Below are 27,058 nucleotides of genomic sequence, written 5' to 3'. Positions count from 1 at the left end.
GCTAATTGTTTTTAATTGGCTACTGCATCATGCATTTGGATCTGCATTAGTCTTATCTCATTCCAGGTTTAGATTATATAAAGCTTTTCATTATTTGAAGCGCTTTTTCTTCCTGTGAGCAACCAAGTATTTAAATACAAAAAGGATCAATCAGTTTAAATACTGTAAGGCTCAGGACTGTACACTTGCTGGTGTATGATTACATGAGGGTTAGAGGTAGGATTATGGTTTGGTTCAGTTGCCCTTTTATATCGAATTTTCTGCTTTAATTATAATATTTTCAACATTCAGACTGGAGAAAACAACTCATTATCAGGCATTTTGTTAGGTATAATTATCATCCCAATAAACACCAGAAGTCTCATGGAGGTTTCCCCACTAAGGCAAAATTAAAAGCATAAAAGTTAGCTGGTCAATGGCAGTTTTTTGCCCCCATTACCACTTTCGAGTTCAGGTTTAGTCAAAGGACTAGAAGTATCACACTGTAAATTTTGTAAAATGAATCACCTCAACACTTAATCACAGATCATTACTTAGCCAGTGTTCATGGCACAGTTCAGTTTTCATCTGGCAATCCATACATTTGTTGAAAGGAAGTATTTCCCAACCACAGTGCCACAGCACATAAGTGTGCTATGAGAAATGATCAGATGTGGCATGGAAGATCCAATTTCACCTTATTGGTGCTCTAAGCGAGCGGTGTATATTGACAAGACAATTACATTCTCTTCCACTAAAGAGCAGTACAACTTCTTGCAATTCCAGTTAAGTGGGTTGCCAACCACCAGTGAAATGGATGAAGACGAAGAAGAAATATGATAGTCCAAAGTTGAGTGGCATAACTGGGAAAACCAGCAGTCAGCTGAGACTGAAGAAGTCACTTGGATGAGTGATGAAACATTTCTGTACATCCAGATGAACAGAATGAACCTTTTGGGATTTACTTACCTGGATGATTGACCATGCATCAAGACATTAAAAAGTACCTGAGGCTTGTGGCTATTTGTGGACACTAGGTTTGAGACTTTGCCGTGTTTACAGCCTCTTGGTAAGCAGAAAGAGAGTTCCTAAGAATCTGTAAAGAAATACAGCCTATCTTTTTTCCATCTCCTCACAGCACGTCTGTAATTGCATCTAAGGGTGCACGTATGTTCATTCAACCATGGCTCTGATAATAGCTTAGTGCGCACAGCCCTGAGCGGAGCAATTCTTGAGTCCTAGATATCAGTGCAGGTTAAATTAAAAGTATCAGAAAGGTCCTTGACGCTTTCACAGCTCAAATTCATTATTCCAGAATCCATAAATGCAACTGAAATTTTAGGCACTATTAAAGCATTAAACGCCCATCTTTTGCATGCTGGAGCACACAGCATGTGCTAAAGTGAACAGCAATGATAAAGTGAACAGTGCAGGAAAATGATCAGGGAGGCACAAGCTGGATGTTTCTGTGACGCACACATCCAAACCCTGGGTTAGCACCAAGTCCAGTATGTGTCTTTTTTCATGAGTAGGACCGGTAGCCCACTGAGTCAGGTTAAAAGAGAGTGAGAGGATGTCTGTCTGAGGAATGGGAAAAGGGTGATGTGCAGGGCTGCAGTAACTACAGAGGGATAAAGTTAAACAGCAATGCCATGAAGCTATGGGAAGGAGTTGTTAACGTTATGTTAAGGAAAGAGATGACAATCAGTGAGCAGCAGTGTAGCTTCATGCTGAGAAACAGCACCACAGATGTAGCGTTTACTTTGAGAGTATTGAGAAGGTCCAAGAGCTTTATTTGCATTCATTTGTTCAAAGAACTTTTCAAGATCTTTTCGGTGCCAAAAGAGAAACAGTAGTACTGAATGAGGACATCAAGAGTGCCAGAGAATTATCTGAGAATTCAGAACATGTATGAGGACAGCAAGGTGTGTGATACGAGTGACAGATCAGTTTAGAGTTAGGGTAGGACAGTAGGTTACATCAGGGATTGTCTCTGAAATGCTTCTTGTTTGCAATAGGGATGAACAGGTCATATAGTTATTGTTTTTGTGACATTTAGGCTTTTCCAGATTGAAAACAGTCACACCATGTTGCAGAAAAACAGGGGGAAAAATGTATACATACAGTTCTTGAATATTTACAATATTTAAACATAGCTAGCACACCAGTAGATCAGCAGAATGACAGAAATATGAGCACATATACCAATAAAATTATTTCATGATGACTTCATTTATGAGGGAGAAATTAGCAATTACATTGCAACTTCTTGATGTTTGTGCAGCATATTCCCTAACATCCTTTTCTTGTGTATTAATAAGCTGAGAAACATTTTCACTAAACGAAAAATAAAGGTATCAATCAGATAGTCCTAGTGTAACAAAGCAATGCAAAAATTTGAGTGCTATATTATTAGAAGGAAAAGCTATAGTAGAGGTTAAGTTCTACTATAGCTAGGTTATTTATTCCACAAAGTATGAGGTTTATTAGGCTGAGCTGGGAGGGAATCATACCCATCACTGTTAAAAGTAGAGGACCATGTAGTTTCAGCATGAAGATAAAAGAGGATTTACTGAAGACACTAGAGTTGCTTATTGGAAATAAAACTTGTTCAAGTTCTGTTAGAATGAGGCAAATTAAAGTGCGGTAGTGTTTCGATGGAAAACACAGTACTACAAAACAAAATCACATTTGTTACTGAAAAAAGAATTTGAAGCAATAACAGTTGAAATTTAAGTAACAACGTCTGACCTGGAAAAAATAAAAATCCACATAAGCAAATGACCTGAGAACAACACCATTCTCCTACAAATTTACGACACATATATCTACACTAACACAAAGCTTTGCCAGGAGTAAGTGCATTATTTTCTGTAAGACCATTTGAGTACAAGGTCTTAATAACGATGTTGTCATCCCCACTATCTTGGGCAACCTTGGTATCACCCTGGTAACCAAGACAATGAAGGAGCAGCTGGTTGCCTTCTCTCATTTGACATGTTGGCAACTCAAACCCAATAAAAGCACCACTATGTAAAGGCAGTATAGGGATTTTATGGATTCATGTGAATTCAGGCTATTCTTGAAAGAGAAAAAGAATTTCTTGATGTTGAATAGATTCTAAAAATGTGTTTAATTTATATTTATACTTTGATTTACTTTGAAGTATGTCTTTATACATATAAAATATGCAGTATACCCACTAATAAATGATGATTGTTTGCTTCTTTTGAGCCAAAAATCAGTTTAGTCCTACCTCTTCCAAGTAAGAACCATCACAAGAATTCAGCAGAACCCCATGTGGAAAAAAATCATTATTGCTGGATTGGAGAAATCTTCTCAAAGAAATTTTAACAAGACAAATTTAAACTGGACCAGCTTGAAACATACCATGTTCTAATGCCTCTCATTTATTCTGTATTATGATCATGTTGACAGCGGCTGGCTGTACTCTTCTGGACATCTTCACCTCTCTACAATTAATGTATTACTTTGATAGTTTTCATTGAAACATTTACCATTAATTGTCAATGACAAGTGCTGGAGGATGTTTTAGAACCATTCATTTTCTAAGAATAGCAATACAACACTGAAAAGGTTTCACTACATTGGCAAATTGCATCAATTATCAAAAGGTGTTGTTTTTCTAAAATTTCCCCCATCAGATGTTTAAGGTTTAGCTTATTTTAAATTGATGATTCTGTGTGCATCACTTTCTAAAATAAAAAATGCTTGTACTCAACGTCCTGTAAGTATGTCTAAACAATCAGCTCTTAATAAGCTCAGAAAAACAGGCTTACATCTTGAAGTATTTTGAAATTTGAATTTATTGGAAACAGGAAGTGTAGAGAACAGTGAGAAAAGCATGCCTGCACTTTTGAGGCAATTTATGTAAAATCCAAAACAATCCTACAGATGAGTCCTGCAGAAAGTAATGGCTGTAAGTTCTATTAATTCTATGTTTATCTAGAAATTAAAAATAGTGTGTTTTGTGACATTTTTCCCCCTCTTTACAAATGTAGTAGTTTTGTACGTCGTAGCCTGTAAGCTAATGATACAAGTGTATGCTTACCTCTTGCTAGCTTGTTGTCTGTTGTATTAATATTAGATTGTATATCTATAAGACACTTGTTTTGTACTCTACTGTGTTAGTGCCAGATTATATGATAGTCTATTAAGAGTTGTTTTATGTGTCTTTCTAGTTTTACTCCAGTTCATTGATGTCACTTCACTGTGATTGCTGTGTATCAAGTCATCCAAGGAGCAAGCACACTCACTTTCCTGGCTCTTGAAAGGGAGTTTGGCAAGCTAATCAATGTTCACACTCAGAGAGTTTAACATATAGCTAGAACAGTACAGTGAAAATCCATATCATCAGAGGGATTCTTCAGCGCAGTTATGCATGTCAAGACTGCAGACAAGAATGACAAAGTATCAACAGTCTCCAGCTTTAAGCACACCTCTTCCTTAAAACATTCAGTAGCCAGCGATGCTGCTAAAGCCGGAGCTGGAGCTGCGCATACCAGAACTATATGTGCACAAAGGCAGCTTGAACTAGTGGTGTGCGATACTGCAAATTTTGGTATCGATCCAATACCAAGTAAATACGGGTCAGTATCATCGATACGGATACTTTTCAATAAATAAGGTGGATGCATCATTAAATTGCTAAGTCTCAATTAATTTTCGTTAACGTAAGTGTTTCTTGTCATGTTTCCTTTTTTTATTATTAAATAGTAAAAACCCAGGACATAATTAGCAACGTTTATAATTAAATAGAAAATGCTTTATTATTGTGGTCTGCGATGCTGCAGGTGTCTACAAGCCATCTACACTCACGCCTTGCCAGCTTAAAACCTGTGCTCTGCTTGTGTTGTTGTTGTTTTTGGTGGTGATGTGTACGGCTGGCAGTGGGAGAGCTGCAGCCGTTGAATGTACAGTTACAGCAACCGTATGATTATTTTAAGGGTGAACAGTGCACTGGAAGGAGGCACGGGCGGCCCCCGCAACCACCTTGTCACAGGTGCTGCTGGATGCGCGGGTGACCACCAGAGTGGACAGTTCCCCGTCGCTGGGCCTGGGCATTGGGCATCGGGCACCAATGATCCGGGCCGATTCCCTCGCTTGCTCAGCGGAGTACGGCCGGATGATGGGGGTATGTGGTGGGCAGTGTTGGGTAAGTTACTTTAAATTATTAACTAAGTTACATTACTAGTTACTTCCATCAAAAGTAACTCAGTTACTTCAAGTTACTCGTTACTTTCAAAGTAACTAGTTACTAGGGAAAGTAACTTTGGTTTTACTCAGTCGTGTGGAAGAGCCCACAGACTAGTGTTGTGGCATGGTCGTAGCCCCCAAAAAGGACAAAAAGAAAGTCCGCATCTGTGTGGACATGACAATATTAAATGGGTCAGTGTGTCGTGAAAGATATATCCTTCCCTCTGTAGACCAAACGCTAGGCATGCTCACAGGTGCGCAGTATTTCTCCAAGCTCGATGCTAACATGGGCTTTTGTGAGGGGCAGACTGACAGAAGCGAGGCTGCCATATCGCGCCATCGGCCCCTCTGGCCAACACCAGTAGGCGGTAGGTGAAGTGTCTTGCCCAAGGACACAACGACCAGGACAGAGAGCCCAGGGATCGAACCGGCGACCTTCCGGTTACAGATGCGATTCCCAACCTTCTGAGCCACAGTCACCCGTTAAGTGTAGAGAACGTGCGCGACAAGCAGTGTGGTGGCCAGGCTTGAGTAATCCGATCAGTGAACGTGTCCTTAAGTGCAGGCTGTGCATACAGTAGAGGGTTAATGTGAGGGAACCTCTTATCCCCACACGTTTACCTGAGAGGCCATGGCAGAATTTAGGAGCTGATTTGTTCACACTAAAAGACAAAAATTATCTGTTGGTAGTAGATTATTTCTCGAGATATGTCGAGATTGCTCAACTCAGCCCAACTCGTTCAGCCAATGTGATTGTGCATTTAAAGTCAATATTTGCACGCCATGGAATACCTGAAGCATTGATTACCGATAATGGCCCACAATTTGCATGTCAAGAAATGAGAGACTTTGCAAAGGACTACTGTTTTGAGCATGTCACCAGTAGTCCCAGGTACCCGCAGAGTACCGGCGAGGCGGAGAGGGGCGTCCAGACCATCAAGAATCTCCTCAAAAAAGCTAGCGATCCATACAAGGCATTGCTAGCATACAGAACAACAGCACTGGCAAATGGCTACAGCCCGGCTCAACTTCTCATGGGGCGCAGGCTTCGTACTACCTTGCCAATGCTTCCCGAAACCTTACAGCCCCGTCTGCCTGATTTTCAGCAGGTTTGTCGTTCAGAGAGAGAGAAAAGGCTGAGACAAACTGAATGTTTTAAGAAAAGACAGAACAAGAGAACTGGATAAATTGTTGCCAGGGTAACCAGTTTGGATCACGGATGCAAAAGCACAGGGCACAGTGACATCAGTCCACCCAACTCCACGATCGTACATCATCAGTGAACCCCAAGGGACAATCAGAAGGAACCGCAGTCATCTTGTGCTGATCCCGCAAACAGAGACTCAAACCGAAGCAAAACAGATCCAGTCCACTCCTACAGAGACTGTTTCTGAGCCAAGCGCACCCCATACACCAGGTGTGGTTAGAACCCGGTCTGGTAGGGAAGTGATTAAACCGAAAAGACTTGATCTGTGAAGCTAATTGTTTGGAAAGGGAAAAGTTGTATTTCAAATGCTAAGTTGTGGTTTTGAGAGTAGCATGTTTAAAAGGGAAAATGGTTAGACATCTGTTACAAGAGAAAAGAAAGTGTTTATGAAAATACCGAGTTCATGTTTCCTGAAATGCTGGGGTATGTCTGTATTGAAAAAAATATATATTATGCAGTTATGTTTTGTTTGAAGAGCAAAAGAACTTCAGTAAGGGGGATGTGGTGTAATCTATATTGATGTACATCATGCGCCACTAGGCGGCAGTACTTACCCTTTAGTCAGGGAATGGTGGCATGTAATCAGCACGACAGTAAGCGAAAGTAAAAGATGGTTGTTGCTCCACGTTATTGCTTGAGCGGGGAGTTTGATTCAAGAGCCCAACACAACAAGCTGCAGCCGTTAAATGTACAGTTACAGCAACCATGTGACTATTGTAAGAATAAATGATGCTGCAAAGCATGAAAATGCCATCGGGTCTGCCGTGATGTTTTAGTTATCAAGTTTGGGTTTTTTTTAAAGAATTTTCTAAAATAAAAAGTCCACGCAAACCAGTAAACAAATTACAACAAGGACTGCTGAGAAACTATGATACAACTAGTGAAAATATAATTAATATGTAAACAACTTAACAATCCCCAAAGCATCTAAGTCACGTCACGAGACAGCACAACACCTAAACAGAAGAGAGGGGAGGGGGAACAAAGTGAGCCTGCTCTGCGTTGACACAGGAGCGGCGTGTCCGGCGACCTGGCTGTTTCATCTTTGCCAAAAGTACAGCATTGCAAACAAAGTAAAGAATCGATCTCACCAGGCTAGTATCGATCCAATACTGATGCCGACTTGGTATCGATACAGTCTATATTCGGATCAATGCACCCACCACTAGCTTGAACTAAAAAAACAAAAGGCCAAGTTGAAATTGGAAAAGACCAGACTTGAGGCAGATCTGGAAGCACTGGAACATGAAAAAGCAGATGCAGCTTCTGCTGCAGAGGCATAGGTTTTGGAGGCAGCAGCAGCTATGAAATGTGACGATACACGGAGCATCAGGAGCAGCATCTCATCATCGATCATTAAACAGCAAACTGAAGCATACCTTGAAAATCACGTGCATGTCAGTTTTAAATCCATCATAGATTCTCCAGACACCCAAAGTCCCATCTGTGTTAGGAAGCCATCACTGTCAACCGAACTTCCAGAATCTAATACAGAATATCATGCATCACCTTTCAAAACCAGGGTACTCACTGCTAATTGAGTATCAACCAGCTACAGGACAACACCCATTCTTTCTTCAGTACACCACATCACATGCTCACCATACTTTTAAGGGTTCTTCACAACAGAGTCCATGATGTATTCAGATACTGCCCAAAGGATATAGGATATATAGCAACATTCTCAGACTCCATCTCCATGTAAGCATGCAGGAAATTAGTAACTACAGTTTTGAACTAACTACAAATTCAATGAAGCCTGAGAGCTTCAGAGCTTGGCAGTCATCCTTCCTTAACGGCATTCAGGACTTGGAGCTGACAGCTAGTGAAGAGTTAGATCTACTTGTACTGAGCTCTGTGTATTTTCTAACGCCTCAAATTGGGCCATAGGAGCAGTAGCTTATCTGAAAGTCATCACTACAGATGACAGCGTCAAGATGGTTTTGTACTCAGAAGAGCAAAGCTAGCTCCTAAACTTTTTCTTTATCCTTCACATTGAACTCTGTGGGGCAGCGCTGGCTGTCGAAATGGCAGAACTAATCCTCGAGGAGCTTGCCCTTAAACCTGATGCTATGAAGTTTTTTTTGTTTTGTTTTGTTTTGGGGGTTTTTGCGACAGTAACATAGTTCTTGGATACATCCACAATGAGACTAAACATTTTTATTGATATGTGCACAATCACGTTCACTGAATCCAACAGATGACTGCTCCTCACCAGTGGCACAGATCAAAATCCAACTGATCTCGCCACCATATCTGTTCCAGTGTCTCGACTGACAGAGACTGTCTGGGTTACAGTAAAGCTTCAAAGGTAAAGGAATGCAAGATGATGAATCAGTGAATCTTGTGTAATTAACCGGATTATTCGTCCAGAATTGCTGTGCGATGCTGACCTACAGCAGACAAGAGCTTCTGGACATCTGGACTCATAACTCCAACAGTTTTATCGCCGATCTCCGACTCATCCCAGAGATCTCCAGGACACCGGAGGCTGCCCACTCTCCCGGCCGGGCGGAAGTGCACGCAGACGGCGCCGAGATCGTAAACAAAGGCGAGGTAGGCGCGGAGGGCTACGGGCTAAGCTAAAGCTAACACCACACCGGCTGCTTTTACCCAGTATTTTCCTCGCCAATGTCCGTTCTCTGGCAAACAAAATGGATGAAATACGGCTCTCCATCACTAACAACAGACAGATTATGGACTCAAATGTCATGTTTTTCACCGAAACATGGTTGAACAACAGTTGCCCAGACAATGTTATCGAATTGGCAGGACGCCACACACACCGAGCCGACAGGCTAGCAGATGACTCCGGCAAGACCAGAGGTGGAGGTTTGTGCATTTATATTAACAATGCTTGGTGCATGAACTCCACTACTACTGAGAGTCACTGCTCACCTAATGCGGAGTTTTTAATGGTCAAATGCAGACCTTATTATCTCCCCAGAGAACTCACTTCGATCATACTCACTGCCGTGTATATCCCCCCCGACGCTAATGCTAGGTTGGCCATGAAAGAACTTTCTGCAGCCATTAACAAACACCAGAATAAACACCCCGAGGCTGCTTTTATTGTTGCTGGCAACTTCAACCACACCAACTTAAAGACAGTCCTCCCCAGATTTCACCAACATGTCTCCTGCCACACCAGAGGAGACAAGACTTTAGACCATGTGTATTCCAACCTGGCTGGAGCCTACAAAGCCACACCCCTCCCCCACATTGGACAATCGGACCATCTCTCCCTGTTCCACATCCACCCATCCACATTAAGGGGACGGCTGTGGACCGTGTGAGCAGCTTCAAGTTCCTGGGAGTCCACATCTCCGAGGATCTCATCTGGACGACCAACTGCTCCAAGCTGGTCAAGAAGGCTCACCAGCGCCTCTTCTTCTTGAGGACTCTGAGGAAGAACCACCTGTCCTCAGACATCCTGGTGAACTTCTATCGCTGCACCATCGAGAGCATCCTGACCAACTGTATAACAGTCTGGTACAGGAACTGCTCTGCCTCGGACCGGAAGGCGTTGCAGAGGGTCGTGAAAACTGCCCAGCGCATCGCCAGAGCACCACTTCCTGCCATAAAAGACATCTACAGGAAGCGGTGTCTGAAAAGGGCTGGGAAAATCATCAAAGACCCCAGTCACCCATCACATGGACTCTTCACCCTCCTGCACTCTGGGAGGCGCTACAGGAGCCTCCGGACTAAGACCACCAGGTACCGGAACAGCTTCTTCCCCACAGCTGTCAGACTCCTGAACTCTGCCTCCTGACATCTGACCCACGTTAAACTCATGGACTGAACATACACACACACACACACACAACCACCTACACACACACACAATGGACAACTGTACCCTCAAACGGACGATCTGATATCCTCGTGTTGGCCTTGTTCCCACATCATCATAATTAATGTTGTTCCAGGTTCAACGTTGCAAGTGACCAATCACCTTCTTGTGACGTCATTCCTTTGTGACTTCGAAATACCCACCTTCGAGTATTTCGAAATACAAGTGAAGAAGCGAGAAACCGCCGCCTGTCCGCCGAATTTGAAATAAATTTAGGATACTTTTCTTTAATAAACGGTAAGCATTATACATATGTTCCTCACTTGGCTTGCTGTTTGTTTGCTAGTGATAGGCTACTTGACGACAGCATTAGCTAACCAGTGTTCTCTAGACCAGCATTCCCCAACTTTTTGGGTGTTTCGTGGCCCGGGGGTTGGGTCAGGCAAAATTGCAGTAGCTTCCCTGATCATTTTAGAAACATAAGTGAAGAGAATTTGAACTAAAAGGCCTAGACTAATGGTTGTTTGCTGAATCTATGAATCAAACTATCACCTGGAAACATAATTAACTGGTCCATAGCTGTGAAACTGGACATGAGTTCTTGATTCTATGGAGATTAACAGTAATCCAGAAATTTACAAATTTGTCCTGGGACATCGTGTAAATGTTGTCCCAGGGACATCGTGTAGATGTTGTCCCTGGGACATCGTGTGATAGCTTGTTAATAATGGAATGAAAATTATTGATTGTTATTAACTTGTGAAAAAGAAGTGTAACAAATCCACATGTTATGTTCTTACATCCTTACAGAAACTGTGACTCCTTCACAATGTCAGGTAAATATCAACGCATGTTGAATAATCAACCAATCAAGCCTTTTATTATCACATGCAATGTTACACGTACAACTGCAATAAAAATTTCACCCCCTAATGACCATACATATATTGCTTAAAAATCACATTGGGAAGACAGGTCGGAAACAGTTAGGAAGGTCAGAAAACAATTTAATTAATAGATGAGGGGAGAGGAGAAGAAAAAAGAACTACAACCAGACAAAGCTCCTAGAAGACTGAAATGGATGATGGTTGCAGCATGCAAAAAGAAAATGATATCTGTTGACTACAGCATATGCTTTCTCACAGATTACCTTGTGGGAGTAGCTGGACCAAACTCTATTGGTATTTCAAGTTTGAAATCCCTGTTTGACCAGACAAACATTTCAGATGAGGTACCTCTTGACATAAACATCCTTTTATGTTGTCATAAAACTAATGTTAAATTCTGCTTTAAATACACTTTATTGTACAATTTACTTAATGAATCGTATTCCTTAGTTCTGTTTTTATTTGTATGTATTTATTTATTTATTTTATAAGGTAATAGATGGCCTAATCTATTTGCACTGTGAGGTATGTTGAAAAGCTGGTTTGATCATAATGACATAGCATGTTTATGTTTTTTGTAATGTATTTGAAAATATAGGTGTATTTATGTTATTTTTATAGAATTTCCCTCACATTTATCCAATACCAAGCCAAATCACTGGAAAAATTTTGGATGGGTCCACAAGAGCACAAAGTGCATACTTTTTGAAGGTATGACTTGGACTGTGGTAACTATGTTCTTATCACAAAGGGTTTATAAGTTGCCACTATAAACAAACAGCATTTTCCAAAATTGAAACCTTGTCAGAAGAACCTGAAAAATATGTTTCTGAAACCTTTTCTGTGTAAAGACTTGCTCAAAAGCAATGCACACAGATTAAAACATTTCTGTCTTGGCCAACTGATAAAGAACACCAAAAATTGAGTGGTGCGTGTTGAGTCTGTGGTCTTGATTTGTTTCGTACACACTATAGAACTTAATTAATGTAAACAAAAAATGACACTTTCTGTATGTTTGTGTATCTGCAGAATTAATTACAAGTCTCACCTGACAAGCTTTCGCAGTTTTGCAGTGTCATTCTTGACAGAAAAACATACTTGTCACATTCTTTTTATTTCCAGAAAAACATCTTTCAGATGTATGAGAAATTGATTGGAGCCTGTCTGGAAAACGGCAGCCACTGGACCTTGTTTGTTAGTTGCACAGATTTTGCACTCTCTCTAGTGCATGATACTTTTCAGTGTCCCTCATTAGGAAAGCTCAAGGCCCAAGCCTACCATATCCATCTTTTTACAAAACAGTTTTGTGACATACCCAAGAGGACCATAGTCTATATGAATTCATTTGGAGAGTCGGAGGTCAGAAAAAGTGCGGTGTTGAAAAACTGGAGGTAATTAATTAACATATTTAACATAACATATTTAATTTAATTGAAATCATTACCGAACGTGGTTATTGATTTCTCTATATGCTTTTTATTTGTAATAACTGCGATCTCTCAGCTCATTTGCTTCAGCAAGAGGCTGCACTGGAGAGTGGACTTTGTCACATGTGAGCCACCCACATCAACAGGATGGGAACTCATGTGGAGTGCATGTCATAATGGTACTGAAAACTATAGCTTTAACCTATATAAGTAATGTTTACATTTTTGCCTATTCAGTTTTTAAAGCCTTAGAGGCAGGATGGTAAAATCTAAAAAATTTTTGTAGATTGAACCATTTCAGCAGTAATGCTTTGCTTTGGTTGCTCTGTTTTTTTTTCTCGGGGGGGGGGGGGGGGGGTAAAAAAAAACCCATTTCTTTGTTAATCTAATTTTTTTTTGTTCTTTTTTTTTTTCTTCTTCGTCAATTATTAGTTTGCCCAATCTCTCATTGACGGTAAAACACAAGTGGAGGAGTACAACACTGAAATCCCAAAGCTCAGGTCCCGACTTTGCCACTACTTATTTTCCTCAATAGGTAAAGATAAAATTAGCCGCCTTCTTTTTCTCTAACATTGGAAAATGTAACTTGTACTTAAACAAATTATTTTTTGCAGATCGAACTAGGAAGTGCAGTCAGTGCTGGTGTGTGATTGCAGCCAAAGACCGGGTACACTACAGGGAGTGCAGAATTATTAGGCAAGTTGTATTTCTGAGGAATAATTTTATTATTGAACAACAACCATGTTCTCAATGAACCCAAAAAACTCATTAATATCAAAGCTGAATGTTTTTGGAAGTAGTTTTTAGTTTGCTTTTAGTTTGAGCTATTTTAGGGGGATATCTGTGTGTGCAGGTGACTATTACTGTGCATAATTATTAGGCAACTTAACAAAAAACAAATATATACCCATTTCAATTATTTATTTTTACCAGTGACACCAATATAACATCTCCACATTCACAAATATACATTTCTGACATTCAAAAACAAAACAAAAACAAATCAGCGACCAATATAGCCACCTTTCTTTGCAAGGACACTCAAAAGCCTGCCATCCATGGATTCTGTCAGTGTTTTGATCTGTTCACCATCAACATTGCGTGCAGCAGCAACCACAGCCTCCCAGACACTGTTCAGAGAGGTGTACTGTTTTCCCTCCTTGTAAATCTCACATTTGATGATGGACCACAGGTTCTCAATGGGGTTCAGATCAGGTGAACAAGGAAGCCATGTCATTAGTTTTTCTTCTTTTATACCCTTTCTTGCCAGCCACGCTGTGGAGTACTTGGACGCGTGTGATGGAGCATTGTCCTGCATGAAAATCATGTTTTTCTTGAAGGATGCAGACTTCTTCCTGTACCACTGCTTGAAGAAGGTGTCTTCCAGAAACTGGCAGTAGGACTGGGAGTTGAGCTTGACTCCATCCTCAACCCAAAAAGATGATACCAGCCCAAACCAGTACTCCACCTCCACCTTGCTGGAGTCTGAGTCGGACTGGAGCTCTCTGCCCTTTACCAATCCAGCCACGGGCCCATCCATCTGGCCCATCAAGACTCACTCTCATTTCATCAGTCCATAAAACCTTAGAAAAACCAGTCTTGAGATATTTCTTGGCCCAGTCTTGACGTTTCAGCTTGTGTGTCTTGTTCAGTGGTGGTCGTCTTTCAGCCTTTCTTACCTTGGCCATGTCTCTGAGTATTGCACACCTTGTGCTTTTGGGCACTCCAGTGATGTTGCAGCTCTGAAATATGGCCAAACTGGTGGCAAGTGGCATCTTGGCAGCTGCACGCTTGACTTTTCTCAGTTCATGGGCAGTTATTTTGTGCCTTGGTTTTTCCACATGCTTCTTGCGACCCTGTTGACTATTTTGAATGAAACACTTGATTGTTCGATGATCACGCTTCAGAAGCTTTGCAATTTTGAGACTGCTGCATCCCTCTGCAAGATATCTCACTATTTTTGACTTTTCTGAGCCTGTCAAGTCCTTCTTTTGACCCATTTTGCCAAAGGAAAGGACGTTGCCTAATAATTATGCACACCTGATATAGGGTGTTGATGTCATTAGACCACACCCCTTCTCATTACAGAGTTGCACATCACCTAATATGCTTAATTGGTAGTAGGCTTTCGAGCCTATACAGCTTGGAGTAAGACAACATGCATGAAGAGGATGATGTGGACAAAATACTCATTTGCCTAATAATTCTGCACTCCCTGTATGACATGTCCTTAGCCATATAGATTGTTTATATAATGGACTTTGTTCATTTGTTTTTTGTTTGTTTATTTCTTCTTCTTTTTTTTAAATTCACAGGTGCAGTGCCAGAAATGTGGTGCATACAAGCACATGCGTTGTTCAAAGTCTGTTTGTGGCATCTGTATCTTCTGTGAGAGTAAGTCACAATATAACTAAACAATGTCCAAAAATGTTTAAAGTGAAATTTTTTTCGTAATTTTGCCTTTGCACACCAGGACTGTGCAATTAAAGTGGACGTTTCAAGATCCAGTTTTTACACAAAACTATTTTAGACATAACTGTGTCGTAGTGTGGGGATTTCCCTTCACAATTAAATTGATATAGTGCTGTTTATATCATTCTTCTTTATGTAACAGCACATTGCAGCACAGCAGAGGGAAAGGAGTTGTGCAGCATAGTAGGTGGCTATACAGGAGGAGCAACAGAAGTAGCCAGTGAAGAATGTCATCAGGGAAAGCATCAGGCAGCGAATGACAAAGGAAAAGTTCCTAAGGGAGAGAACATCTGCAGCAAATCGACAAGTAACAGTGAGATAGGAAGACTGACAGTCAGAGATGAAGGTACAAAGACTGAAAGAGATGAAGGTACACAGACTGAAAGAGATGAAGGTACACAGACTGAAAGAGATGAAGGTACACAGACTGAAGACAAAGAAAAAGAAACAGAAGTATACGGCACAAGTCTGAGTACAGATAATGCTGCTGATGATGATGTTGACAGGATCCATGCAGATAAACTGATTCAGAAGGAACTAGTACAGTTTACAGAGGGCATGGTCGCTCATCTGTACCAAGCTCAAAAAAGAAAACCTACACAATAACAGAAGACGAGATCAAGCGCAGAATCAACGCAGAGAACATGTCAGTTCATGTTTTCAGAGGTTTGATTGGGGTAGGTATACATTTCGTGATTTTGATGTCACCTGAAATAAATCCGGGTTACTCGTATCAATGAAGTGACAATGTGGCTGGAAATTGTGCATTTGCTGCAATATATACACAATTACACCATGTAAACAAAAGCATTTAACTTTGTTTGTGTGTGTGTGTCTCTCTCTGCTCTTTTGGTGTTTGCACTTTTTCTTTTTTAGGGCCGTAAAGCCAAACTGCCCGCAATGATTCTTGACAGGCCTAAGAAGGCCAAAACTAAAGTAACAGTGTTTAGTGTTCTGAGTGAAGAGGAGGCTGGGGAGCTAGCCCTCGGGTTTGCCGGAAGATTGGCCTGCGATGTCACAAGAGACATGGTCTGTAAAGGCATCGACCATTCAAGTGCTGATATGACAAAGTAAGTTAGTAAAATAATATGAAAGTATCTTTTTTTGTATTATTTGTCATTTCCCCGTATTTGGGTTATTGGTATAATATTGTTAATCTTACTTTCTAATAACAGACAGACTCTTTGCAAAATCCAACACAACCTTAAACATGAACTGACTGATTCCTCAACCTTCAGTTTGCTGACACACACCTTTGGCCCTGCTGCACTGGATTCTGTCATTTCGTTCCTGTGTGAAAAACTTGATCTTGTCTCTTAAATAATGAAACCTTTTGTTTGTTCTGTAAATCAGAATCTTGAAAATTGTTCACTGTTGTTCTAAGTTTGTGTCAAGTTAACTATTTGGCAAAAATGTTTGGTTCCTAATCCAAACAGCATAATGACTGTTCTAACACATATCTTAAAAATACTACAAAGAAAGAAAATTATCACATATGCTTCAATATGAATGTAATTGTGTCACACTCGGTTTGTAGTAGCTTTCCTGTTTTATTTTGAGTTTTGGTATGTTTACACTGTTGTCATTTTTATTTCCGTTGTGTTCGTCTTCCCTTATTAGTTTTACTGTATTTAATTAGTCTGATTTAATAACTTATAATTATTTACTTTCCAGTGTGTATATATGCTCCTCATTTGGATTATCGTTTGTTTGAGTTCTGCCTGTCTTTTCTATTAAAGATTTGGACTTTTTTATTCTGTGCAATTGGTAATTGACTGGGTTTAATTTAGTGGCCTGGAAAAGAGGCCCCAGGGATCTGGTCATTTTAACCCCCTAAGACCCGAAATCTTCCATGGCATGCATTTTTAATTTCCATCCATCCATCCATTCACTTCCGCTTATCCTTTTCAGGGTCGCGGGGGGCGGTGGAGCCTATCCCAGCTGTCATAGGGCGAGAGGCGGGGTACACCCTGGACAGGTCGCCAGTCTGTCGCAGGGCCAACACACAGGGACAGACAACCATTCGCACTCACATTCACACCTAGTGACAATTTGGATTATCCAATTAACCTATCCCCACAAGCTGCATGTCTTTGGACGGTGGGAGGAAGCCGGAGTACCCGGAGGGAACCCACGCAAACACGGGGAGAACATGCAAACTCCACACAGAAAGACCCCGGCCTGATGGTGGAATTGAACTCAGGACCTTCTTGCTGTGCGGCAACAGTGCTAACCACCGTGCCACCGTGCTGCCTGCATTTTTAATTTCTCTTTGATATTTGGGCCGATTGGAACCCGATGAATGTAAAAAGAAAGAATTACCAGATTTATTTATTTTTTTTACCTAATTTTTGTTTCTGAGAAAAATGAGAGCCACATATGAGGACATTCATTTGAAATTTTGATAGAACAGTTGCAGTATAATGTCCTCGTAACTGTATATCAGGCACTTGTTGATCAAGATTTAGTATTTTGGTCTAAATAACCCAAAATGCGATGTCCACATATGCGGACGCCAGGTCCTAGGAGGTTAAAGGCTGGAGTAAAGTGTTAGAGCTATTTATACCTATGTAAACTTTTATACACTGGTTTTTACCTGTCTTGTTTCAGAAAGGTTTAAAAGGGTAATGTACACAGTTTATTTGTTTATTTATTTATTTGTTTGAATTCAACATATTTTATTAAAGTAATTGAGCTTGAACACAGAAAAAACTGAATCAAATAATCATAAAATCAAATCACTTGCACTATACTGAAGTCTAATCTACTCTGAGCTAATGCCGGTTTCCAACACTAATGATCGGGTGAAGGAGAGAGATGAGGGTGTGCACGGCCACTGGTGCTCTTATCCCCCGTTCTTTGTGATACAATCCAACAGGAAAGCAATCAAACCCTTGGACATTAGCCAAGTTAACATTCACAAATATATACACACGGAGGAACTCTGAGCCCCAATGTCAGCATTAGCACAAACATGCCACTTCATACCAAATCTCAGTGTGAGGTCAGGTATTAGTCTCATTCCATTATTCTGGCTATATTTTCTTACTCATCATTACTATTAAACTTACACTTAAGACTAACTATTAACAAAATCACACCCCGATAACTCTATTATTACACTTTGTATTTAATCATAAAAAGGCTGGATGTTGAAACCTTTTACTTCTATTTTGTATGAGCCGGGGGTTCTCAACAGCTGATACTCTATGTCCAAAAAGTGACAGGTATCGTTTTATGGAGCAAAAAACTAAAGAGCGCATATTTTATAAATAATACCAACAATTAAAAAATGCAGACCTTTAATAGTAATAAGTAATCCTTTATTTATAATGCATAGCAATATAAAAATAGTAACATATGAAAATATTACAATTGGCACAGATGAATTTGTATCAAAAACAGCAACCAAGCCAAAGTAATGAATAACACACATAAATAACAACTGCTTGAGAGAGCAAACAATTTCTTTTCATCTGTTCCTTGGCAGAAAGTTAAGACAGCTATTCAGCTTTAGGTTTCAATAAACAGAAGTAATGGATGCAGTCCCTTTGAAATGTCACACAAAAGTCTACTTGTGCATATACTTAGCTTTAACTCTTCTCTTTTTTGTTTTGTATTCCAAAAGGTTTTCATTTTCTCCAGAGGCTGTCTCTCTTTCAGTGGTTATCGACTGTTCACATTCATTTTCACAGACTGTTGGAATGTCGATGCTGGCCGAACGTTTCTTGCTAGAATGCAATGGCCTAATTTTGCGTGCATTATCTGTCGTCTTTATTTCGTACTGGCATATACTTTTGCCTACTTCTTGTTTTGTTTTTAAGACATTTGTATGCAGTTCATCTATCATTGCAGTAATACCCTCTGGAATGAATGCCCACTGTTTAACTGTGTCTAAAACAGCATTTAGTTTTCCAACCGCATCTTCTGTGCATTTTTTTTCTGTGCTTTCAACTACAGGAGTGTCATTCAAAGTTGATAGAGGACTTTTCAGAGAGTTTTTCATTTGTTTAAAATGGCTACAAGCCACCTTCAGGCAAGCACATGTGTTATAGTGAGAGAACGTACAACAAGTGCACTGAAGTGTTTCAGCCGATGCAAAAAAACACAGATTTCCAAACAAACTTGACATTTTTATCACTTTCAAGTCCTCACAGTGTACAAAGTAATGCCTTTCTTTCACTGCAATTCTTGCCAAGGTAGAAATGTGTCACGGTTCTGGGTCAATTTGACCCAGTATTTTGAGTTGTCATGTTTTTGCAGGTTTAGTTTAGTTCCATGTGTCATTTTCTGTCTGTCTCTCTATGTCGAGTCTGCGTCTTAGTGTGATGGTTTCTTGTTCCTGTTTTATTGTGAAGGTCTGCATCTCATGTGAGTGTGTTCAGTTTTACCTCTGTCTCGTCTTGTTGATTATTCCCAGCTGTGTCCACCACCTGTGTGTAATTCCCCTGTGTTTCTCTGTGTGTATTTAAGTCGTGTCCTCTGTCATTGTAGTTGCTGGTCCGTCTGTGTATCCACCATGTCGCACCCGTGTGGTCTCCCTGCTGGCCATCGTCGATCTCCTCTGCTTGTTCTCATTCTTGTCCAGGTTTGTGCTCTGTAGTTTAGTTGTCTCCAGTCTAGTTTAGTTAGTGCTCCAATTAGTGATGGGCAGATGAAGCCCCATGAAGCACTGAAGCTTTTCATCCAATTGGTTCACCCCAACGCGAAGCTTCATGAAGCTTCATTTGCTCTAGCAGGACACCTACTGGACGTAAAAATAATAGCTGGCATGAATTTGAAGAGTGTGGCATTTTGCACACAGCCTGTAAATGTCAACAACAAAAGGAGTGTGTAAAACATGTATATTGTAGTGATGGCAGTATACTGTGTATATTTATAGTGGCAGTATGGGAAATGATTATTTGGAAATGCTTGAAATGGAAATGATCATTTACTGTGAGGTGAGGTGTGGTTGGGGTGTGGACAGTGGTTGTGCTTTTGTAACGTTGAGGTATGGACAGCTACACACTGAGGCTTTGAGCCTCAGTCCTGCCTGTTCACATTTTATTCTGTAAAAACAAAATTTTCACTGCTTTTATGACCTTTTTAGTGGGGAGAACATAGCTAGGATTTAATGATTTAACAAATCTTTTGAATCCTTTGTCCTCCACAATGCTAAATAGCTGGGAGTCCTCAATCACCATGCTGACCAGGTCTTCATCTATTTGAGATTGTTCTCCTGAGGAAAGACAATAAAGATAAAGCACAAATATAAATATCACACACGTAACTTATAACAGTTGTATAATATTGTTATATCATTTAGTAACATTACTGCATCCTATATTATCATTGCATTTGATGGCTCACCTGGTCTTGCTCCACAATCGGTGTCCCCCTTATTCTCATGCAAAGCTCTGTAGTGCCTAAGCATGGATGAGGTGTTGTTGTTATATCCCAGCTCCCTGGCACATAGCAAACACTTCACCTTGTACAAAAGTCAAGACAGCTCAACATAAATTGTATTGCACCATCAGTATCATGAAAATACATCTTCTGTAGAAATTTACATACCTTGTTGGGAGGAATAAGAGCAAAATGTTCCCACACAGGGGAGGACATCCTCCTCTTCTTAGCTGGCTCCATTCTCTCCTGACTTTCCTCACTCTCATAAACCTCCATACGGTCTCCAAACTCTCACTAACCGCAACTCTCCATCAAACACCCACATTTTTGAATGAAGTCTGAGGGGTTTATATCGCTGTCATATCTCGCGGCAAAGTTCGAACCACTTCATGAACCAGTCACGTGGTACAGCCGGGCAGCGAGGCTTCGGACGTCATCATTTTCAGCTCCTCCCATAAATGAAGCAAGCCTCGATGCGCGCTTCGCGGAAACGCCCCCTCCATTACTCGACACACGCTCCGAAGCCTCGATACAGAACGTCCCATCACTAGCTCCAATTGCTGTTTGTCCATATCTATTTTGTGTTCAATAAACCACCTTCACTTCTCCACTACTGCCTGCGATTGGATCCACATTTATTATTTTCACACGGCTCTCCTCACCCGCAGTGACAAAATGTCTGTTTCCATGTTTGGATAGATGTCATTGTCAACCTCTGCTAATTTTGCAAGTAACACTAGATGCTTGCAAAGAAGTCCTTGTAAGCCATATGTACAGTTGCAGTAGGACTCAACAGGGCAGACATCATACACAATGTCTTCTCTTGACTCAGATGGGACTTGATATGCATTAACTCCATGGCTGTTCTTGACTGTAATTTTAAGAGCCCAACCACTTTCCATCAGTTTTGACGCAGAGTCTGAAACTTGAGACAAGGTGTCAGCAAACCTGTTTTTCATGTGGCCCACATCTTGCAGGGTTTTTATGACTGAGAAGTAGTCGTCGGCCTTCCCTAGGAGCACTTCAATCAGATCATCCAGACGCCTATTCTTGTAGCCAGATAAAAACTGGTATTTCAGGCGGTGGAAAAATCTGAAAAACAGTTATTTGAAATGATTAGTAACTATAATTGAAGGAATTTAAAGTTTAAATCAAGACTGTATTATTTCTTTAAAAAAATTGGTATACCTATTGCACACGTCTTTTATAAAGGAATGCTCTGTTCCGGTTTAGCTGATTTAGGCAAATCCACCTACGCTGTTTTGGGTTTTTTTTTGTTTGTGATAACATAAAAAAACACTGCTAGAATTTAAAGGATTTGCCTAAAACCTGTTCTGGCAATGATATGAAGAACCTACTCAGTTTAGCCTCTTGGATTAATGCATTGTTAAGGAAAATGTTCTAAAACACTTCTTCAGTAAAGACTCAGAGAAGAGAAACACACAGAACGTCTTGCTAGCAAGGGCAGCCTCCAGACAGAGAGACTCGCGCTGAGCACTGCCCCTGTCTTTATTTTATACTTCTGTGTGTGTGTGTGTGTGTGTGTGTGTGTCCTGCTGATCAAAGGGTCATATAACATGAAGGCACAAAAGGTACATCCTTGGTCACAAAGAGGGCAGTCTCCCCCTCACCCTAAATAACATGGTGAGGAAGTCCAGCAGTTCATCTATATGTAAAGAAGCACTTAAACTAAAACAGACATAGCTACGTTAATCCTACCGTAAAACAATAAAACAAGGTACGAACTCTCATGCTCCCAGGACATGGGGGTGCATTCCTGGAGTGCACACCAAGCCTGCAGCCTGTTAGAGATCACACACAATTGATTATATAGCTGTAAGTATACATGGTTGAATATTTCCTAATACAAATAACTACATGCAGTATTCTATCATATGCAAACTTATATCACTAAAAGATTATACTGACTACTAAATACAATTTTCCATTGACATGCATAATATCTTTTTTTTAGCAATACAATTGAATGAGGGCAAAATAATAAATCATACCTTTCAATCACATTGTTTGTTTTAGAGCGAGTGTGACTGAAGCGACGGCTGTAGTCACACCACATGTGGCCAATGCCTTCCCAGTGCTTCTGAAAATACTGGCACACCAAAGGGTATTGCCTAAATGTCTGGCAGAACTCTGCTGATGTGATTTTAAAGTCGTCCTCCTAAGAGAATTGGATGCAACAGAATATATTTCAATCCATTTAACAGACCTATTGAAATCTTTAATATTATGTATTGAAGCCCTTTTCCTTTTATTGAATAACATTAAGAATTTTAAGTTATTAATAATATGTCGTGTTTTTGTATTAGGAAGCAATTATTTCTTCCCTTACAATGGCTAAGAAGGAACACTAAACCTATAAGCATATTTGGTTTCAGCATCTGTCTGTGAAAGAATCCCACTCACAAGTTCTACTGCACAGTGGGTGACACAATGATGGTCTGCACAGCTTAAGTACTTGTTTTGATAAGCAAGATAAGAAGCCAGTTTTAGAAATTGTTTCAAAATCTATTTTGTATCTCTCTGTAACTTTTTTTAGCAACTGAAAGTTATTATGCTCTTAGTGTAATCAAGAAATCAAAATGTGAAATAGACAAATTACACTTACAGATGTGCAAGCTTTCGGCTTATAAAAGAAAGAAATGATTTCATTTCTCTTTTGGGTGTTAGAAAGCCCATGGACCCCGGACTCTGATTTTGAAAGCCATCGATTAACAGCCTGTGAATGTCAGAGGAAAAAAAGTTAATCTGGAGAGAGAGACAGAGGAGCAGCTGTACAAAAAGCATAAAAGAAAGCTGACGTCCAAAAATAACTTTGTCACTCACTGGACAAGAGGACCTGTGCATTACAGAAATCAACCAGGCAAACATATTTTTAAATGTCAAAAAGAGCTTTGGGAAGCAGCCACCAGAAGATGAGTGCACTGTGGTCTTAAATGGATGGACATAGTCACTCACCATTTTATCCCTTTATATTCATTAACCTGAGTAGGTGAATATCACAATGAGGCAAATCATAACAACAGGACCCTGTTGTAAAAATGTGTTTCAGTTGCATCTTAGACAACGTGAAAAGAAAACAATGTGGTTTACCTGCAGGACATGGTACCAGCATAGAAGGATAGCTGACTCTGGAAAAACCTTCTGCAAAGCATTTATTTCCGCAAAGTCTTTGTCAACCATAAATGCTCTACAGAAAAAAATGAAAATGTTTTTGCTATCTCAAAGCACCACTTCAATGCCAAATTAAACATTTCAACTCACAAGTAGTTATATAAAATACTGCATACAGCCTATAGGAATAACTTTAACAACTGGAAAGGAAAGTTTTTTGCAGCCCATGCTGCAGCTATAGCATTAGATTCTGGCATGTTATAACTTTTTTGAAAAGGAATTATTTCAAAATTAATAGCTGTCAATGTATTATTTACCTCGGGGAAGTTGGGAAATGCTCACAAACTATTCCAAGAACAGTTTCCAGGGTTTTCTGACTTTCGTTGCTGACAATAGCATAGGCCACAGGGACTCCATGCCCATGATCATCTCTTACAACAAGTGTGAATAAGGGAAATGAATACTGGTTAACACAGTGTGTGTTGTCAACAAATACTAACTGTTTTGCATAGTTCTCCATGTTTGATTTCATTACAGGTGTCTGCAAAACAATCATTAGTTCTTGGTCAGATGTGTATGGTTGATAGAAGAGAACATGTTCTTGATGTTTTCCATTAAGTAAGGTATGTACACTTTGACTGTCTCCACAGTTAAAGTGCTTCTTCCTCATCATGCAGGTTCTAACACTGTCAATGTCACGTGGTGTGACAAAATGCTCTCTGTTGTGAAGATCTCTGTGTTCATGTTCTTTGGCCCATTTATGACATTCAGTTAGTATGATGGCTGGCTTAGTTCCAAGGGAAAGCAGTTCCTCAATGTTCCTCCTCAAATCACTGGAAATATTGTTGAAATGTGTGTCTTTTGGGTCCGAAGGATCATGCCCATCATGCTTATCATATGTACGCTGCACGATGACTGTGTGGTCTTTCCAACATTTGAGTACTTTAAATGAAACATAGGCCTTACAGCCCACTGCTCTGTAGCTGTTTCGACTTTTTTTCCCAGCTCTGATGCAGTTGAATTTGTAATAGTCTCTTTTCCTGTCTTTACCTGAGGCCACATTTAAACATTTATAATGTCCATGAAGGGTTAATGAGTTCAATTTTTCTAACACAACACTGAATGGGTCCTCCTGGCATTGTGACACATGCACACAAAGTTGTCTATCTTTTCCAGTTCTTTTTTTTTTTCGTCATTCAGAACACTTCTTCTAATTATATCGTCCATTTCTGGTGGAAAAATAACAAAGGTTTAATTAGTCAATATTCATTAATTCATTTTAACTTGTTTTGGGGTTTTTTGCAATACAATGTAAATATTAAATATAATATTAAAATATATATAGATATATAGATAGATAGATAGATAGATAGATAGATAGATAGATAGATAGATAGATAGATAGATATATCTCAAAACAAACAGGGGCTAAAAGAAGCTATGGTATGTCTCTGGCAGCTTTAACATGATGTCCCAGGGACAACATGATGAGATAGCCTTTATTTGTCAGTTGCAGGTCTTTTGCCCACAACCGAGATGACAGACCTTGCCGACCGTACATACAATACAAACATCACATTGGGGAGACAGGTCAGGCCAGGTAGCGAGGAAAAAAAACATTGAAATGTGCAACACAAAAGGATAATACAGGAATGCACAGGTATCAACACACCATAACACAATAAACACAGACAAGCAACATGGGAAAGAGTTCCAGTGTGTACATCTGATCTGGGACCGCTACAATCTTTCGACTGCGCCTCCAGCTGACCCAATGTCCACATCATGGGGGAGGTAAGCGTTGGAGGTGGCGTTGGATCCGGGGTAGGGAGGGTGATGCGTCAGTGAGTGCTTATCAGTGTCAGTATATGTATGTGTGTGCGTGTCCATAGTTCAGTGGAGGCTTAAATGTTGTGTCCTTCGCCCTGCCAGGCTAAGTAAACAGTCTTCCAGCCAACCCAGGTTGCCTTGTAGGGAATGGGAAGGAACAGACTCAACACAGTCGTTATCAGGGAGTTATTGTTCGGCTAGAGGCCTTGAGCTGGCGCCGAAGGGGTAGCCGGGTTATGATGGTAATTGAGAATTTCAAGCTGTTTTTTAACACTCCGACACTGGTCTCTCAGTCTCCCGTTAATAGCTGTGAGCTTCTCCGTGATGTTATTAGCCGTCGATTCTGTGGTCTTGTCACTCTTTTTGCTCACATAGCAGATTCTGAGACCTCACGACCGCAGCCAACTTATCCGAGGTGTAATCCAGCTCCGCCCAGAGATGTTGTTCTGAGTTGATTCTTTCCTGATGTAATCCAACATACATACGCTCAAAGGAGTTATTCTGAGCATTCACTGCAGTCATAAGCGCCTCCAAGCTCTTAACCATGCTGCCTTCAGTGAGCCCTTTCTGAGAAGTCGCACCTGTCGTTCCAATCCCAGCGGGCAGCCTTGTGGGGGTTTGAACAGCCGGTTCCTCTCTCTTAATTCTCCGATAAGCCAGGGCCAAGCCAGCTCCGATCAGCAAGAACCCTGTTATCATGGTTCCGAATAGGTAGATATCTTCAGTGTCCTCGATCGACAGTCAGGCACACGATCCTCTGCCACCTGTCCATCGTGTATCCGGCAGGGAAAGTCCCTCCAGGGCACTCGGGTTCTCCCGAGCCCAGACTTCTCGTTAAAGGGTGTCAATAGCATTCAGAGACCAGTTGATTAAATCCATAATTCTCTTTTAGGTTTTAGACACAGACTGTGAGAGAGTGTTCCAGGGAAAGTAATACAAAAAAGACACGAGACTAGACAAGGACATAAGAACTAGCAGGAAAGATAAGGGAGAGGAGAAAAGTGCGTCCGCCTCCTCCGAGAGCCAAAGAAAGAAAAAAACATTTACGCGATGTCCCAGGGACATGTCCCAGGGACAACATTTACGCGATGTCCCAGGGACAACATTTACGCGATGTCCCAGGGACAACATTTACACGATGTCCCAGGACAAATTTGTAAATTTCTGGATTACTGTTAATCTCCATAGAATCAAGAACTCATGTCCAGTTTCACAGCTATGGACCAGTTAATTATGTTTCCAGGTGATAGTTTGATTCATAGATTCAGCACACAACCATTAGTCTAGGCCTTTTAGTCCAGATTCTCTTCACTTATGTTTGTAAAATGATCAGGGAAGCTACTGCAATTTTGCCTGACATTGTTATGACAGCTATATTCACCTGTACATTTATTATATATCATAATATATTGACGGGAGAGCTATATTCACCTGTACTTTCATAATAAATCATAATACATTGACACGCAATTCTCTGTCTGGAGAACACTGGTTCGCAAGTAGCCTATCACTAGCAAACAAACAGCTATCCATTTCAAGGAAAACATATGTATTATGCTTACCATTTATTAAAGAAAAGTATCTTGAGAGGAATTGAAATTGCTGGATCGGCGGACAAAAGGCGGTTTCTCGAAGAACATTTGTTTTTTTTAAGGCGGGTATTTTTCGAAGTCGCAAAAGTATGACGTCACAAGAAGGTGATTGGTTACTTGTAATGTGGACCCTG

General features: G+C 40.5%; 2 protein-coding genes across 4 annotated transcripts; one reads left to right on the top strand and one right to left on the bottom strand.

Moving 5' to 3' along the window:
- The first annotated feature begins 1,077 nt into the window (after positions 1 to 1,077).
- On the top strand, positions 1,078 to 20,340 carry LOC146645142 (uncharacterized). Of its 3 annotated transcripts, none has more exons than XM_085393974.1 (12): positions 1,078 to 10,120; positions 10,333 to 11,032; positions 11,342 to 11,427; positions 11,576 to 11,608; positions 11,705 to 11,794; positions 12,206 to 12,474; positions 12,587 to 12,689; positions 12,943 to 13,045; positions 13,125 to 13,206; positions 14,826 to 14,904; positions 15,859 to 16,052; positions 16,894 to 20,340. In XM_085393974.1, the coding sequence occupies exons 2-12, from the start codon at positions 10,987 to 10,989 to the stop codon at positions 17,165 to 17,167; spliced, it is 1,359 nt and encodes a 452-aa protein (XP_085250100.1). In that variant the 5' UTR covers positions 1,078 to 10,120; positions 10,333 to 10,986; the 3' UTR covers positions 17,168 to 20,340. The 3 variants fall into 3 exon arrangements, with proteins under 3 accessions (XP_085250100.1, XP_085250101.1, XP_085250099.1); XM_085393975.1 differs by having other exon boundaries at positions 1,078 to 10,493; positions 11,007 to 11,032; XM_085393973.1 differs by having other exon boundaries at positions 1,078 to 11,032.
- Positions 20,022 to 21,458, bottom strand: LOC146645141 (uncharacterized). Its single transcript, XM_085394286.1, has 3 exons — positions 20,539 to 21,458; positions 20,335 to 20,452; positions 20,022 to 20,203 (listed from the first exon to the last, which is right to left on the bottom strand). The coding sequence occupies exons 1-3, from the start codon at positions 20,644 to 20,646 to the stop codon at positions 20,022 to 20,024; spliced, it is 408 nt and encodes a 135-aa protein (XP_085250412.1). The 5' UTR covers positions 20,647 to 21,458.
- Positions 21,459 to 27,058: the final 5,600 nt, after the last annotated feature.

Source organism: Rhamphochromis longiceps, linkage group LG20, assembly GCF_057381845.1.
Source record: "Rhamphochromis longiceps isolate RC_006_pf linkage group LG20, R_longiceps_female_GT1.1, whole genome shotgun sequence".
In the NCBI taxonomy this organism is placed as follows: domain Eukaryota; kingdom Metazoa; phylum Chordata; class Actinopteri; order Cichliformes; family Cichlidae; genus Rhamphochromis; species Rhamphochromis longiceps.
Note: the sequence above shows the minus strand (reverse complement) of the source record. Positions and strands in the feature narration are given on the sequence as shown.

Excerpts from the sequence above, each read along its gene's own strand:
- LOC146645142 (XM_085393974.1), top strand. The coding sequence starts at position 10,987 with ATGTTCTTACATCCTTACAGAAACTGTGACTCCTTCACAATGTCAG. Across the intron at positions 13,046-13,124 it reads CTACTTATTTTCCTCAATAG|ATCGAACTAGGAAGTGCAGT; the intron begins GTAAAGATAAAA and ends TATTTTTTGCAG. Across the intron at positions 13,207-14,825 it reads AGGGAGTGCAGAATTATTAG|GTGCAGTGCCAGAAATGTGG; the intron begins GCAAGTTGTATT and ends TTAAATTCACAG.
- LOC146645141 (XM_085394286.1), bottom strand. The coding sequence starts at position 20,646 with ATGGAGGTTTATGAGAGTGAGGAAAGTCAGGAGAGAATGGAGCCAGCT. Across the intron at positions 20,453-20,538 it reads CTCTTATTCCTCCCAACAAG|GTGAAGTGTTTGCTATGTGC; the intron begins GTATGTAAATTT and ends CTTTTGTACAAG. Across the intron at positions 20,204-20,334 it reads CGATTGTGGAGCAAGACCAG|GAGAACAATCTCAAATAGAT; the intron begins GTGAGCCATCAA and ends GTCTTTCCTCAG.